This window comes from Enhydra lutris, unplaced genomic scaffold, assembly GCF_002288905.1.
Source record: "Enhydra lutris kenyoni isolate GAN:26980312 unplaced genomic scaffold, ASM228890v2 scaffoldscaffold77, whole genome shotgun sequence".
NCBI classification, from domain to species: Eukaryota; Metazoa; Chordata; class Mammalia; order Carnivora; family Mustelidae; genus Enhydra; species Enhydra lutris.
The window spans coordinates 3,026,997-3,042,388 of NW_019154161.1; the positions used below are offsets into that span (position 1 = coordinate 3,026,997).

The following is a 15,392-nucleotide window of genomic DNA, read 5'->3' on the forward strand; positions in this document are numbered from 1 at the left end:
ACTCCCCCTGCTTGTGTTCCCTCTCTCACTATGTCTCTGTCAAATAAATAAGTAAAATCTTAAAAAAAAAAAATTCTCTTTCACTCTCCTTCTGCCCCACGAGCTCTCTCTCTCTAAAAAAAAAAAGAGGGGGGAATAGGTCCAGTTTCAGAACCATTTTATACAAAGTGACAGTGTCAGAACTCTAGTAGAAAACAGGGTGGGGTGGGGCGGAAAGGGCGAGGGTGACATCAGCTCAGGAGGTGTCCATGGTTTCGCCTTCTGTGGGGAGAAGGAAGGCCAGGTGGTCAGTGTGGGCTGGGGGCGGGGACTGAGGTCTCCAGATCAGATACCCGCCTGCCCTCTGGTGGGTGACCCTGGGGACAGGCACTGTGGGGGACACTCACTAAGCTCGTTGAAGAGAAAGGCGTCCTGGTATTCCTTCATGTACTGTGTGGAGCGTGACTCGTCCAGAAAGAGCGAGTAGACCCGTTTGATGTCATCTACCTGCACTTCCGTGCCCTGCCGAGGCACGGCCACACCTCAGTGGGGCCCCTGGCGGGTCAGGGTGAAGACTCTGGGGTCTGGGTTCAAATCCTGCCCGGCCATGGGCCCAAACCCTCCCTTCCTGGGTGGCTTCATCTGGAAGATGGACTTGACGGTGTTAACTTGGAGCTCCCAGACATCCCCGAGCACTGCTCTGTGTTGGGCCGGGAGATACAGGTATGAACTCCACAGACCCATGTTTCCGGCCTTTGAAAAACCCCAGTTCGGGACTAAATCCAAAAATGTACAACAGGCCCTTGGAGGGGCGAGTGGGGCCCTCCACGCCCTCGGGCTGGCCCCGGGGGGCTTACTGTTGGCCTGACCTTGCGCTTCCGGCACACGAGACTGGCCGCCGTGATGAGCTGGATGGCGTAGCGCAGCGAGGTCTCCAGCCCGATGCGCGTCAGCACCGTGTAGGCGTCCTCACTCATTTCTACGTCTTCCTCCTCACACCTGTGGGCAGGTGGTGGTGGTGAGGTGAGCCAGGGCCCGGGTTCCAACTGCAGGGAATGCCTGCCCCGGCCAGCCCATCTCCCCCTGGCGCTGTGGGACATCCTGGGGGATGTGCAGAGTTGATCTCCTCAGAACCACAGACCGTGTAGCAAGAAGAGCCTCGGAGGCACGGCTGGGCCTGCAGCCTGAGATCCCCCCGGACCTCCAATCGTGCCCGCCCCTCCGCTCCTTCCCCATCCCCAGATCGGGGGCCACTGCTTGGATGCCCAGCCCAGCCCTACCTCCTGCAGGCCCGGGGACCTTCCCCCTCAGACCTCTCTGCCCCCACTTGCCAAACATGATGGGCGCCAGCCATGCTGTTCAGGCCCACAGCCTGGCCCCAACCCGGGACAGCAGGTGGCCTGGCCCATACCGGATGCGGAGGATCTGCTTCGTGTCCTTCTCACTGTAGGGAGAGGTGGAGACGATGAGCAGTCGGTCCAGTAGGTCGATGGGGATGCCGTGGGGGCTCTGGTAGCTGGTACCCCGGATCCTGGGGAGGAGGGGGAAGGGAAGGCTGTCAGGGCTATGCTCCCAGGACCCGGCTCTCCATTTCCTCTCCTTGGAATACCCCCCCAACATCTCCAATGCCACCACGGCCCACTCACGGGGCAAATACCACTTAACCTTCAGCTCCTGGCTGCTGTCGCCACCGATGGTGCAGCTGGCCCCCAGCTGCGTCCACCGCCCCCCCTCCCCGGGATGGGCTGATTTTAGCTAGGTATCTTTATCCGGGATTACTGAGTCAAGGTCCCACTCCTCTGCGTGACGTAGAGCTCCACAGGGAAGAGACAGCCGGTCCTACTCCCTGCTGCACCGGGCTCAGCACAGGGCCCAGGAGACACTGTGGTTCCCGTTACTCACGGGAGTTACATTCTGTAAAGTGGGGCGAACGCCCAGGGGCAAGTGTCACACCGCCGCTTCTTGGGGATGCACGTGGTTAGGTTCTTGTGAACCTCTGGTCATAATATTGCTGTCAACCGACTGACATATAACCTGGTTCTGTGTGCTTCTGTTTAAAGACATCTTTCGTAACATATGTCATCGCCCCACTGCCCTCGAACTCACGTGAGGCTAGCTGCTAACACTTTCCATCAGGCCCGAATGGAGCTCACCCAACACACACACACTCTCTCTACGAGGTGCATCCACTCCAGCCTTGTGGTTGGAGACACTGGGAAGTGACAGGCCCCTTTAGACGTGAAATCCCCAATAAAAAGCATAAAATGCAGCAAATGCGGCCCTGAACCAATCAGGAAAAGGACATGCTTTTGCGGCAGGTGAGCTGAAACCAGAAGGCCAGCAGGGTGGCACCTTGTTGGAGCTTGGTTTGGAGCGTCCCTAGAGGGCGACTCAAATGTGTGGCCTCTCTACGCACATCTGCCCCAGGGCACTGGAGTGTCACAGGTACTGGTGTGTGTGTGGGGGAACGGACAAATCAATGTTAGTGAGAGGACGCGGACTCCCAAATACACGATGTGCAGATAATGAGGGACTTGGGTTGGCGCCCTGCTCTTGGCCAGTCTCCTCCCATCCCTGTTCGGAGATCAGCTCTGGCCCTGACCCCTTCTCCCTGTGACCTCAGGCATCCGTCACGGGGCCTTGCTATCCTCACCTGTAATGTGGGGCTGAGACAATATCCACCTCCCGAGCTTTTTTTTTTTTAAAGATCTTATCTATCTAATAGACAGAGGCAGGCAGAGGGGCGGGGAGAAGCAGGCTCCCTGCCGAGCAGAAAGCCCGACACGGGGCTCGATCCCAGGACCCTGAGATCATGACCTGAGCCAAAGGCAGAGGCTTAACCCACTGAGCCACCCAGGCGCCCCCTTCCTCCCCAGCTTAAGGGTCCGAGCAGTTCACCGGGGACACAAGCCAGGGACAATCTGCCCATTTGTCCCCGGCAGCGATGACGGGACCCCAGCTTCCTGGGGGCCATTTAGCCCCTGCTTCCAGCTCCCTGTCCGCCAATACAGATGAGGCAGAGAAGGCGGCCAGCTGGGATGACAGGGTGAGTGGTGCTGGCAACACCCTAGGGCAGAGGTTCCCAAGCTTCACCAGAACCTGGGGTATTCATGGCTCGGGAAGGTTTCCCAGGCCAAAAGTAATATCCAGCTCTGTTCTGTAAGGTGGTTAGGGCAAAGTGAGCTAAGCATAGTGATTTATGCAGTGTCCAACACACACCTCTATGCACCCCTCAGAGACTTAAACCATCCCACAGCCCTCTGTGTGTGTGTTCTGTAGCACCCTGGGATGCCTCGGCACACCGTTTGAGAACTGCAGCCTCAAGGGCTACAGGAACAAAGACAGAAAGAATGTGGTCCCTCAGCTTCCTTGTGGAGTAGAGCAGAGTACCTGCCGCCCTTGTCTGAGGGAAGCACATCTTTCCATCTGGGACCTGGTACTTGTGGGGCCTCGTTCCAAGCTCAGCAAACGTGCTCTGCTTGCCCTGGGCCTATACCCACTGCCTGGAGCACCCCCTTCTCCCAGAGGCCTTTGAGGGGGCCAGCAGCTGGCTCACCGGGTGATGCCGCGGTTGGTGGCCATGATGAGGACTGGCGCCATGTCACTCTCCAGGGCCCGATTGAGAAAGGAGAAGCTTTCAATGTCCAGCATGTGGACCTCGTCGATAAACAGCACCTGGGAGCCGTTGGGGGGTATGTCAAATCCACCACCCAAGCCTCTCTCCTCCCATTTCCCACCACTGCAAGCCACCTGCCCTGGCCAGGCCCCAATACTCACCCCGGGGATGATCTCTGCCTTGCCCTCCTCACGCCACTCAGCTACCTTGGCATTGATTTGTTCTCGGACTTCTGACTTGATCTCCCCTGTGTCGCCTAGGGAGGCAGGGGTAGTGCGGGGAGGGTCAGAGAGGAGACAGGGACCCAGAGCCGGAGGGTGGACGAAGACAGAGAAGGACGGGACACCAGGGACAGAGGGAAGACAGACCAAAACTGGAGTGGCAAAGGGACAGAAGGGGTGGGAATTCCAAACGTCCCAGAGAGGAGGAGGACCGGAGACAGAGAACCCACGAAGAAGAAAGGGCAGGATACGCAAGCTCCCGCTGGACCACCCGAAGAGAGGGACAGACGGCAACAGGGTGGGATGGACAAACCAGGGGGATACGCTGGAGGGTGGGGAAGGGGGGTTGCACGGAGCAGGGCCAGTCCAAGGTACCGCACCTGAGAAGAGAGCCAGGAAGCCCTGGGTGCGGGAGTTGATGACGTCAATTTCATGCAGGGACACGGTGTGGACCACCTCCTTGCGTTTCTGGAGCTCCCCGTCTGGACACTGCACGAACTTGGTCTATGGGGTCCGGGGAAGGGGAGGGAGAGACATCGGCAGAGAAGAGCATGAAAGGGGGCTCAGAGGGGCCTGCGCAGGGGGAGTTTGGACTCTGGACTCCTTGGAATGGAGCTGAGAATCCGGAAGCCCCAGGTCCAAGAGGAGTCACCACTAGGGGATTCAAGAGCACTGAAGGATGGGGAGTTCCCGGAGGACCTTGGAAACCACGAACAAGGGCCAAGATGAAAGGTCTTGGCTGTCCTAGAGGTTACAGGGAAAAACCAGGAGTGCCAGGGCCAGAGGGCTGGGGTGACTGGAGGATCCAGACCCTCTGGGCCATGGAGGTGTTGGCGGAGACACAAACATCCTGGTGTCTGGAGCAAGGGGACCCCCAGAGCCCTGGCCCACCTGGGAGCCCATAGCGTCATAGTCACGAGCACGTGTGAAGGAGCGGCCCAGCTTGGAGATCTTGCCCGTGGCCTTGTCAATGGTGATCACATCCCTGTGGGGGAGTGGGGGAAGGAGGGCAGGAGTGAGGACAAAAAAGGGCCCAAGATCGCCCACCCTGGCCACCCAGTGTGGCCCCCTGCCACTCACCCAGCCTGGACCTTGTCTTTGGTCAGGGACTCAATCATCTTGGTGCCCAGGTCGTAGATGGTCTCCATCTCTGTGGTCTTGAGGGTCAGCTTGCCTACCTTAGAGCCCTGAGAGGGGTGACATGCCAGGCAAGCAGTTCAGAGCGGGCCCACTATCTCCCCAACACGGCTTTGAAATGGGCATGACACCGGGATGCCTTAGGGGCTAATGGACATATTCACGGTCACGACCATGGTGATGGCCTCATAGGTACACACGTACGTCAACCTTCAACATATGCAACTTACTGTTTGTCAACTTCTTAACAAACCGATTACTAAACCCCAGCAAGCAAACAACAACTTGCCTAAAAGGTTACGTTTTTAAGAACAGCAACACGGACTAGCAGTCCCATGACACGGCAGGGGCGGGGGTCACAATCCCACATTCCTCGTTTTCTATCCAGGTAACTTTTTTACCGTCCACAAACCCAGATGACCCAGAGCTAAGCTAAACACAGCTAAGAAAACAAAAACGCCACTCTCCCTCCCACAAGGTAAGCACAGTCAGTGCACAGCCGCCGGTCTTGTTTCTAGGGAGCGGTCCTTTCTGTAGGGACAGGTGGCGGAAAGAAAGAGCCAAGATTTGGAAGGGAGAGAAAGATGGTTTTGGCTTTACATTTTTTTTTTTTAAGATTTTATTTATTTATTTGACAGACAAAGATCACAAGTAGGCAGAGAGGCAGGCAGAGAGAGGAAGTGAAGCAGGCTCTCCGCTGAGCAGAGAGCCCGATAATGGGACTCAATGTGGGGCTCGATCCCAGGACCCTGAGATCACGACCCGAGCTGAAGGCAGAGGCTTAACCCACTGAGCCACCCAGGTGCCCCAAAACATTTATTTAAGCATCTCTATACCCACCATGGGGCTCGAACTCATGACCTTAGAAAGCAAGTCATGCGCTCTACTGCCTGAGTCAGCCAGGCGCCTCCAGTTTTACATTTTTAAAGGCAGGGTGCAGGGGCGCCTGGGTGGCTCAGTGGGTTGAAGCCTCTGCCTTCAGCTCAGGTCATGATCCCGGAGTCCTGGGATCGAGCCCCGCATCGGGCTCTCTGCTCAGCGGGGAGCCTGCTTCCTCCTTCTCTCTCTCTGCCTGCCTCTCTGCCTAGTTGTGATCTCTGTCTGTCAAATAAATAAAAAAAAATCTTTAAAAAAAAAATAAAAAAAAAAATAAAGGCAGGGTGCATCCATGAATGTCTTCTGTGACAAAAATCTAACTTAAAGAACTATCTTGTGGGACACCTGGGTGGCTCAGTCAGTTAAGTGTCTGACTTTTGATCTCAGCTCAGGTCTTGATCTCAGGGTTGTGAGTTCGAGTCCCACACTGGGCTCCAGGCAGGGAGTGGATCCTTACTAATCAAAAGATAAATAAAAATAAAATAAAAACATTTTGTGGGGGGTGGACACCTGACTGGCTCAGTCGGGGGAGCATGTGACTCCTAATCTGAGGGCTGTTGAGTTCCAGCTCCACGCTGGGGGTAGAATTTACTTTAAAATAAAAAAATAAATAAAAACAAGGGGCGCATGGGTGGCTCAGCTGGTTAAGTGTTTGCCTTTGGCTCAGGTGATGATCCCAGATCCTGGGATTGAGCCTCGCATCAGGCTCCCTGTTTGGCAGGAAGCCTGCTTCTCTTTTTCCCACTCCCCTTGCTTATGCTTTCTCTCTCACTGTGTCTCCCTCTGTCAAATAAATAATAAATAAAATCTTTTAAAAAAATAAAAATTAAAAAAAATTTAAAACTAAATAGAAGAACTATCTTGGGGATGGCTTTCTCTATGTTTAAATATTCTTCTACCACATTTTTTTTTTTAAAGATTTTATTTATTTATTTGTCAGAGAGAGAGAGGGAGAGAGAGCGAGCACAGGCAGACAGAATGGCAGGCAGAGGCAGAGGGAGAAGCAGGCTCCCTGATGAGCAAGGAGCCCGATGTGGGACTCGATCCCAGGACGCTGGGATAATGACCTGAGCCGAAGGCAGCTGCTTAACCAACTGAGCCACCCAGGCGTCCCTTCTACCACATTTTTAAAATTCAAAAGGTAGGGGCACCTGGGTGGCTCAGTGGGTTGAGCCTTTGCCTTCAGCTCAGGTCATGATCTCAGGGTCCTGGGATGAAGCCCCACATTGGGCTCTCTGCTCAGCGGAGAGCCTGCTTCCCCCTCTCTCTGCCTGCCTCTCTGCCTACTTGTGATCTCTGTCAAAGAAATAAATAAAATCTTTAAAATTCAAAAGGTAATTGCCAATGGATGAGACTAACTAAGGAGTTAGGGACAGGGGTTAAAAATGCAAGTCGAGGGTGCCTGGGTTAAGTGGGTTAAGTGGGTTAAGCCTCTGCCTTCGGCTCAGGTCATGATCTCAGGGTCCTGGGATCGAGTCTCGCATCGGGATCTTTGCTTGGCGGGGAGCCTGCTTCCTCCTCTCTCTCTGCCTGACTCTCTGCCTACCTGTGATTTCTCTCTGTCAAATAAATAAATAAATCTTAAAAAAAAAAAAAAATGCAAGTCGAGGGGCACCTGAGGGGCTCAGTTAGTTGGGTGTCTACCTTCCACTCAGGTCATGATCCTAGGGTCCTGGGATCAAGCCCGGTGTCGGGCTCCCTTCTCAACGGAGTGTCTGCTTCTCCCTCTCCCTCTGTCGCTCCCCTTGCTCATTCTCTCTCTCAAATAAAGGAACAAAATCTTTTTAAAAAAAGAAATTGCAGGGTGCTTGGGTGTCTCAGTCATTAGGTGTCTGCCTTCAGCTCAGGTCATGATCCCAGGGTCCTGGGATCCAGTCCTGCATCGGGCTCCCTGCTCAGCAGGGAGCCTGCTTCTCCCTCTCCCACTTCCTTGCTTATGTTTCCTCTCTTGCTTTGTCTCTCTTTGTCAAATAAATAAATAAAATCTTAAAAAAGAAAAAAAAAGAAATTGCAAGTCAATGGAATTGTGCTTCTGAAACCTATTTCCATTGAGAACGATGAGCAAATGAAAGAAGAGGACAGTGTCCACGGGACAAGACACAGGAACTGGAGGTGACTCAGTGCGAGGTCAAGAGGCCTGAACTGTGTCTAAACTTTCCATCATTTGGCGTGTTACCAGCAACTACAACTGAACATGTGTGAGAGAATTACAGATGGAGGAAGAGAAGCCAGCTATGGCAAGTCACCTGCCACAGGACCCTGTGCGTAAGAACGGCCCCAAACCGGCAAATCCACAGAGACCAGAAGCGGATCCGTGGCCGCCAGGGGTCGGGAGCCAGCAAAGTTCTAGTTTTTTTTTTCTTTAAAGATGTTATTTATTTATTTGATAGAGAGATGATCACAAGTAGACAGAGAGGCAGGTAGAGAGAGGGGGAAGCAGGTTCCCCGCTGAGCAGAGAGCCTGACGCAGGGCTTGATCCCAGGACCCTGAGATCATGATCCAAGGCAAAGGCAGAGGCTTAACCCACTGAGCCACCCAGGCGCCCTGAAGTTCTAGTTTTTTATCTTGCTGGTGGTCCTAAGGGGATTTGCTTTATAATAATTTACTAACCACACGATTACTTTATGTGCTTCCTTACGTGTTTCATTTTACAACAAGAATGTTATCATTCTCAACTTTAAAAAAAAAAAAAAAAGGGAGGGAATCACAACAACCTGGATAGGAAATGCCTCTAAGTGCTAAGCTGCATAAAATCTCAAAGAACAGGTTCTTAAGCCTGACCATTAAGAATCAACCGTGAGAGAGTGCAGCAGCTCCTTCTGCCCACAGGTCCCGTCCCCGTCCTTTGAGAAAACCACCATTTTGCACACACACAAAAAAAGATTAACTATGAGAGGGCCCCCAGAGGGCTCAGTCAGAAGAGCATGCAACTCTTGGTCTCAGAGTTGTGAGTTCGAGCCCCATGTTGGGGGTAGAGATTACTTAAATAAATAAAACTTTAAAAAAAAATTAACTATGAGAAACTTCCAGACTTTCTCTCATGACACTATTTGGTATTAACTGGTATTATTTCGTATTAACTGCTCACAGTGCTGCCCACCAGGGGATAAACTGACCCCCAACCCGAGGCACCGGAAGAGGGCTCCAACCTACAGATCAAACATTCCACGGATTCCGTCGCCCCACCCTCCAGCCCTGGAGGTGGCCTAGGCTCACAGCAGACTCACCGTCCCTGTCGCCGGCCGGTCAATCTGGATTTCCACCACCTCCCCTTCGATGATCTCGGTCTCTTCCCTAGGCAGAGAACAGGTATGAGCAGAGAGCCCAATGCCTGGATGCTTGGGAATGGCTAACTCCCACAAGCCCTTGGGCACAGAAGAAGTCGAACAGGACAGGGGTCATCCCGAGGCTCTGCGAGCTGGCTCCATCGCCAGCCCTGGGTCTTGTGCTTACTTGATGCGAACTCCAATAGACCGCCGGAAGGCCTGCGTCAGCGCCTCTGTCTTGCTCATTTCCAGGGAGAAGATCTCGCTGCCCGCGATGGCTGTGAACGGGGTGTCAGGGCCCAGGGCCTGTGCCATGCCTGGGGAAGAGGTGGTCTGGGTAGGTGGGTGCAACCTAGCACCAGGCACCACCTACCCTGTGTCAAACCAGCTCTCTCCCTGCTCAGGAAGGAGCATAGCTGAGACGGGTTCAGCGCCGGGGGCAGACAGGGAGACACGGAGAAAGCCAGGACGGCAGGCTGCACACGGTGGCACGGTTCGAACCTGATGCTGACCAGAGGGCCAACTTCATGACCTTATCTTCTTGCCAAGCCCATCTCCCAACCTCTAGGAGCTGTTTAGCCTCCGGGCTCGGGGGCAATGCACAGGAGTAGAGGCCAAAAGAGGGCTGAAACAGTTAAGGGTAATGGCCCTGGAGACAGACTGCCTAGGTTGAATCCTGGCCCGACCGCTTAGCACCACGTGATCCTGAGAAGTCTTGTCTGCTTCGAGCCTGTTTGTCTCTCTGTAGAACAGGGACCACTAGTAGCGGAGGCACCCTTCAGAGAAGTGACCTGGGGGTGGCAGGTGGGCACTGGTGTCCAACCATGAACCCGTCACATGACCGCGGACAAGCTGGGGAACAGGTCTTCTCTCTGGCCTGGGGTTGGCTGGTGGCCAGCGGGGCTGATCTTGCCATCACTCCAAGCACCACGCCGAGTCCCACAGATAGGAAGTCACTGAACCCTTCTGACCAGTGGGAGGTGGGGACTCTTCCTGGTCCCCTTTTCAGAGATGTGCCACACTCTGTGCCTGGCTGTCCCGTCCTTTACTGTTCAGACACTCTGCAAGTCCTGGCTCAGGGCCTGACTTCTCTGGGAAGGCTCTCCTGGTAACTACCACCGCGTCCTTCCCTGCTCCCTCATAGGGTCAGGATTCGCCTCTGTCCATTACAGCACCCACCAGCCTGTAAGGAACTGTGTCCCCAAGACCAGAAACTCCCTAAAGTTAAGGCTTTGCCCTTCCTCATCTAAGTGTCCCCAGTGTCTGGCCCAGGACCTCCACTTTACTAAGGAAGCAATGGTCCACATTAAAACAAGAGGTGCTCATGTCTCATCATGTCGCAGTAAATGTGATGATATGATTAAGTTCTGGTCAATAAGATGTAAGTAAAACCGTGTGGGAGTTGCAAGACAGCTGCTTAAAGGGAGCTACCTTTAAAGGGAGGGAGGTATATAATCACTGCAAGATCTCTTTCTTCTTCCTCCTATGTGGAAGTATGGATGGGAAGGCTGGAGCTTAGGCAACCCTCTTGGAACAGGTGACCCTGACACGGAAGCAAGTACAGAGGATGTTGAGGTGGGAAGGCAGATTCTTCTACGTGAGAGAATGAGCCAGAATGTTTACGTTCCTGCCATTTTGGGCGGCCTGTTAAATGTGGCTGAAGCGAAGCCGGATTTACACAGTAAGGATTATCTGGCAGAGACCCGAAGAGCTCCTGCCCCGAGAGCATTCTTTTTTTTGACAGGCAGAGATCACAAGTAGGCAGAGAGGCATGCAGAGAGAGAGAAGAGAAAGCAGGCTCCCCGCGGAGCAGAGAGCCCGATGCGGGGCTCGATCCCAGGACCCCGGGACCATGACCTGAGCCGAAGGCAGAGGCTTTAACCCACTGAGCCACCCAGGCGCCCCCCCAACCCCAAGAGCGTTCTTACCCATGGCAATGGCCGTCTTCCCGGTGCCCGGCTGGCCAGCGATGAGCACTGCCCGCCCGGCAATCTTCCCTTCCCGGATCATCTCCAGCACAACGCCAGCCGCCCGCCGGGCTGCCAGCTGCCCCACCATGCCCTGGGAAGCCTATGGGGTGGAAGGCAAGAGCACACCAGGTGAAATCCCACTGGGCTGCCACCCCATTTCCACCACCTCCAGGCCAGGGAGACAGAAGGGCATGCTGTTGGCTAGGACTTCGGGAAAAAAGCTGAAAAAACCTTTTCCACCTCAATTTTTAAAAATTAATAAAACTCTACACGTGGCTACATTTTATAGATAGGTGGCCAGAGGTCTGGGAGACCCTAACACTCCCGGGCCCCTGTGCCTGGGACCAGGGATCAGCCTCCCCACCTTGCTGCCCTCAGCTCTACCTGCCGTGGCTCCAAGGCATCGTCCAGCCCCAGCCCCCGGATGTGCGAGTGTGCACCTGCGTCAGGGGAAAGAACCAGAAGACACAGTCACCAGTCAGCTAGGGATAATGTGTGGCCTGAGAAAAGGGGCTTCGTCTGAGCCCTGGTTTCCTCCTTGGTCAGATAGAGGGTCTGAGTCTCTACCTCACGGGGAGGAGGGCTGGTCGGGGTAAAGGCTTAATAAACTAGAGCTGCCCTTAAGCTACAGCACAGTGGGCCAGAATCACCAAGACCTGGCTTACCGCACCATCAGATCAGAATCTAACCGGAACGGCTGACGATCACAATTACTTTACGTTTATAGCCTAAGCGGCCCTACAGATTCTTAGCTCATTCCACATAACCCTGAGAAACAGAGTCGCAGCTATTACCACCCCAGAGTGCTTCTGGGGTTCAGCAACCTCCTCAGGCCCTCACCGCCATGAAGTTAAGGAAGGAGCCCAGAGAGGTTAGGCTCCTTGGCCAAGACCACACAGCCCAGTGAGAGACAGAGACGTGGGATTTCAATGTTTCACACTGGACTGGGGCTGTGCAAACTAGAGCCTGTGGGCCAGTCTTCTTGTTTTTGTAAATAAAGTTTTATTGGCACAGCGCCACGGCCATTCCCTTACACAGGGCCTGTGGCTGCTTTTGCACTGCAGCGGGGGAACTGAATTATTTGCCACAGAGAAGAGAGTTACAGCTGGCTCTTTAAGAAAAGATTTGCTGACACCAGCCCCAGATTGTAAGCACCCTGCGGGGAAGGTACTGGGTCTTCTGCTCCAACAGCGCCTGGCCCTCTAAGAGCTGAAACAGTATTGGCCCCTGCACGTTAAGGGCTCTATGTGCCTGACCTTATGGAATCTTCTGTCAGTTGATGAGGGGAACTATCTCTGCTCCATTCTGCAGATAAGGACACTGAGGCAGAGAGCAATCAATCAGCCTCTTGCAACGGAAGTGGTTCCCAACACGGTCCCCCATGTGCCATCTGAGTCCACTCTGGCACTCAGCCCACCTCCCTCTCAGGGTCCCTGGGCAGGCTGGCTCTGTCTCAGGGGCAGGCAGGGGTGGCTATGCTCACTCACCGATACGCTCAATCCTCGTCACATCTCGGATCTCTGGGACCTTGGTTGTGGCCGTCTGGGAGCAGAGGAAGACACGTCCAAAGAGTCAGATGATCCCAGTTTTCACTACCTCCTCCATCCCTCCCGCCCGCGTCCAGGAGGCAGTCCTTTTCATTCCTCTTCCCTACATAGGGCAGGCCAACAGCCCCAACATCTGTCACTCCCACCCTTCTCGTCTGTCACCAACGAATGCTGGTTGGTTGACCCCAGTACACCGAGTCCCAGAACAATAAGGACCGTGTCTGTCTCATTCACAGCTCTGTCCCCAGGACCTGGCACAGTACGTGGTGTCCTGGAATGATATGGTGAAGGAAGAAGTTTTCTCCACTCCCACAGCCAGAAGGACAGACACCAACGTGGAGTAGCAAGCTGGCTGGATCGCCCAGCCCCCTTGTACCTCACTGCCCAAATCTGTCACCAGGCCTTTGCACGCACACATCCCAGGGTCCAGCCTGCTCTCCCCACCTCCCCCACTGAATTAGATGAAGCGACATGAAGGGAGGCCCTCCCTGACCTCTGCCCCAGCCTGACTTATTCCAGGGTCTCCGGATGTCCGGGCAGAATGCGAGGTCTCCCTTGGGAGCCCGATCTCCCTGTGTAATCTCACATTTAGGAGGGAGACTGTCCAATCAATGTTCTCAGCTCCAGTGGATGGGAGTCCCATGAAGGGCACAGCCCACATCTTGCTTGTTCACTTGGGGTTCAACGCTTGGGGTTTGGATGAATGACATACTAAAGTCTGAGCTGACTCGACAAGCAGGTACTGGGTCCTCTGGTGTCCCCAGCTCTCTGAAAAGAGGAGCCAGCCACCATTCCTTCTCATATAGGGGAGAGAGACGAGTAAGTGCCCCCACGGGACAATTCAAGAGCCCCTGGAGGGGCACCTGGGTGGCTCAGATGGTTAAGCACCTGCCTTCGGCTCAGATCATGATCTCCAAGTCCTGGGATTGAGCCCTGCCTCAGGATTCCGGCTCAGCCGGGAGTCTGCTTCTCCTTTTCCCTCTCCCCCGGATTGTGCCCTCTTTGGCTCTCTCTCAAATGAATAAGTAAAATCTTTAAAAAAAATTCAAGTGAGGGGCGCCTGGGTGGCTCAGTCATTAGGCCTCTGCCTTCGGCTCGGGTCATGATCTCGGGGTCCTGGGGTCGAGCCCCGCATCGGGCTCCCAGGGAGCACTCCCCCTGCTTGTGTTCCATCTCTCCCTCTGTCAAATAAATAAAATTAAAAAAAAAAAAAAATTCAAGTGATAACCTACTGAGCATCAGCCCCAAGTATGAGGTGCCGAAATATGAAAATGGCCCAAACAATCCCATGACAGGATCCCCAGCCTCTGCACCCCCAGCTGTGTCCCCTTCCCCACGGATACCCTCTAGGTCCTCAACACTCTTGTGGCTCAAGATTAAGCAACTCCTCACTCTTAAGCACACAGGACAAGTTCCCACCTGAGCCTCCTCCTGTACTCAGGTGCCATTCATACCATCAACAACCCAAGGCTCCTGAATGGCTTGAAGCCCAAGATACTAGAACCCTCATCAAACTTTAGGGCAAAGTCTGCAGAACTATCTGCTGATTGCACCCAGAGGACTAGAAGTTGGGAGCTCCCGTAACATGATAGGGTCAGATCGGACCACTGAGACCCTGAATACCACTTGAATCCAGGATTCCAGGATACTACCCCCCTTACTCCTCCTCAGACCCAGGAGTCCTGGCACCCAGACTCCTCCTCCCTCAGACACAGGAGCCCAGGCCCCAGCAGCCTTCTCCCTCGGACTCAGAAGTCCTGCCCACAGCTCCTCCACCTCCCTCAGACCCAGGAGTCCTGACCCCAGCTCCTCCTCCTCCCTCAGACCCAGGGGTGCAGGCCCCCAGCCTCCTCCTCCCTCAGATGCAGGAGCCCAGGTCCCCAGCCCCCTCCTCCCTCAGACCCAGGAGTCCAGACCCCCAGTCACCTCCTCCCTCAGACGCAGGAGCCCAGGCCCCCAGCCCCCTCCTCTCTCAGACCCAGGAGTCCAGACCCCCAGCCACCTCCTTCCTCAGACAAGGGAGTGCTGGCTCCCATGCCCTCTCCTCTTCCAGACCCAGGAGTCCTGGCCCCCAGCCGCCTCCTCCCTCAGACCCGGGAGTCCGGGCCCCCAGCCCCCTCCTCCCTCAGACCCAGGAGTCCTGGCCCCCAGACCTTCTCCTCCCTCATAACTGGGAATCCTGGACCTCAGGCCTTCTCCCTCAGACCCAGGGGCCCGGGTCCCCAGCACCGTTCCCGCTCAGACTCGGGAGTGAGGATTCGCTCCTCAGCAATCCCCACGCCGGCACTTACCACGGTTGCCATGATGCTCACCAACCGCCAATATCCTAGCGGAAACGGAAACGCGCTAGAAACGAGGCGTTCTGGTCCTTCTAGACGGCCAGGTCCTCCAAAGATCTCGACGTTTCCTCATAAATATGCAAACTCTCCTTGTGGGGGTGTGGCGTCACTTTTCAGGCCCCGCTCCTCTGCAGACTGAGATGGTAAAGGGTTTCCCGGAACTCCTGGGTCGGTTCCCAACGCCTCCTGGCCCCTCCCTTTACCTAGACCTCTTTGCTGAGGCTGATTGCAAAATTCTTAAGACTTCTTTGGGCTACCACACGTCCCCCACGCTCCCTTTGCTCCCTATTCCACCCTCTTTTCTCCCTGCTAACTCTGGGGCCTCAAGATTAGGATTGACAGAGTTGAGGGCCAGTCGGCAAGCGCGGCGGGCAGCCACGCCCCCCAAGGTTCTAATTGGTCGCTAAGGTGGCGGGGCAGAGCAAACCCTGCCTTGTTCA

At 54.8% G+C, this 15,392-nt stretch overlaps 1 protein-coding gene across 2 annotated transcripts; it reads right to left on the reverse strand.

The window, feature by feature from the left end:
• Positions 1-140: 140 nt before the first annotated feature.
• Positions 141-15,329, reverse strand: LOC111160659 (RuvB like AAA ATPase 2). 2 transcript variants are annotated; one of them, XM_022523903.1, is made up of 15 exons: positions 14,905-15,329; positions 12,554-12,608; positions 11,451-11,506; positions 11,025-11,166; positions 9,284-9,413; positions 9,058-9,124; positions 4,897-5,003; positions 4,708-4,801; positions 4,197-4,320; positions 3,757-3,851; positions 3,536-3,654; positions 1,391-1,510; positions 849-978; positions 387-501; positions 141-261 (listed from the first exon to the last, which is right to left on the reverse strand). In XM_022523903.1, the coding sequence occupies exons 1-15, from the start codon at positions 14,914-14,916 to the stop codon at positions 236-238; spliced, it is 1,392 nt and encodes a 463-aa protein (XP_022379611.1). In that variant the 5' UTR covers positions 14,917-15,329; the 3' UTR covers positions 141-235. The 2 variants fall into 2 exon arrangements, with proteins under 2 accessions (XP_022379611.1, XP_022379612.1); XM_022523904.1 differs by lacking the exon at positions 387-501 and having other exon boundaries at positions 14,905-15,240.
• Between the last annotated feature and the right edge of the window lie 63 nt (positions 15,330-15,392).

Coding starts and splice junctions, on each gene's coding strand:
- LOC111160659 (XM_022523903.1), bottom strand. Junction 4,802..4,896: donor AAAGACAAGGTCCAGGCTGG/GTGAGTGGCAGG, acceptor ACTCCCCCACAG/GGATGTGATCACCATTGACA. Junction 979..1,390: donor AAGCAGATCCTCCGCATCCG/GTATGGGCCAGG, acceptor ACCTGCCCACAG/GTGTGAGGAGGAAGACGTAG.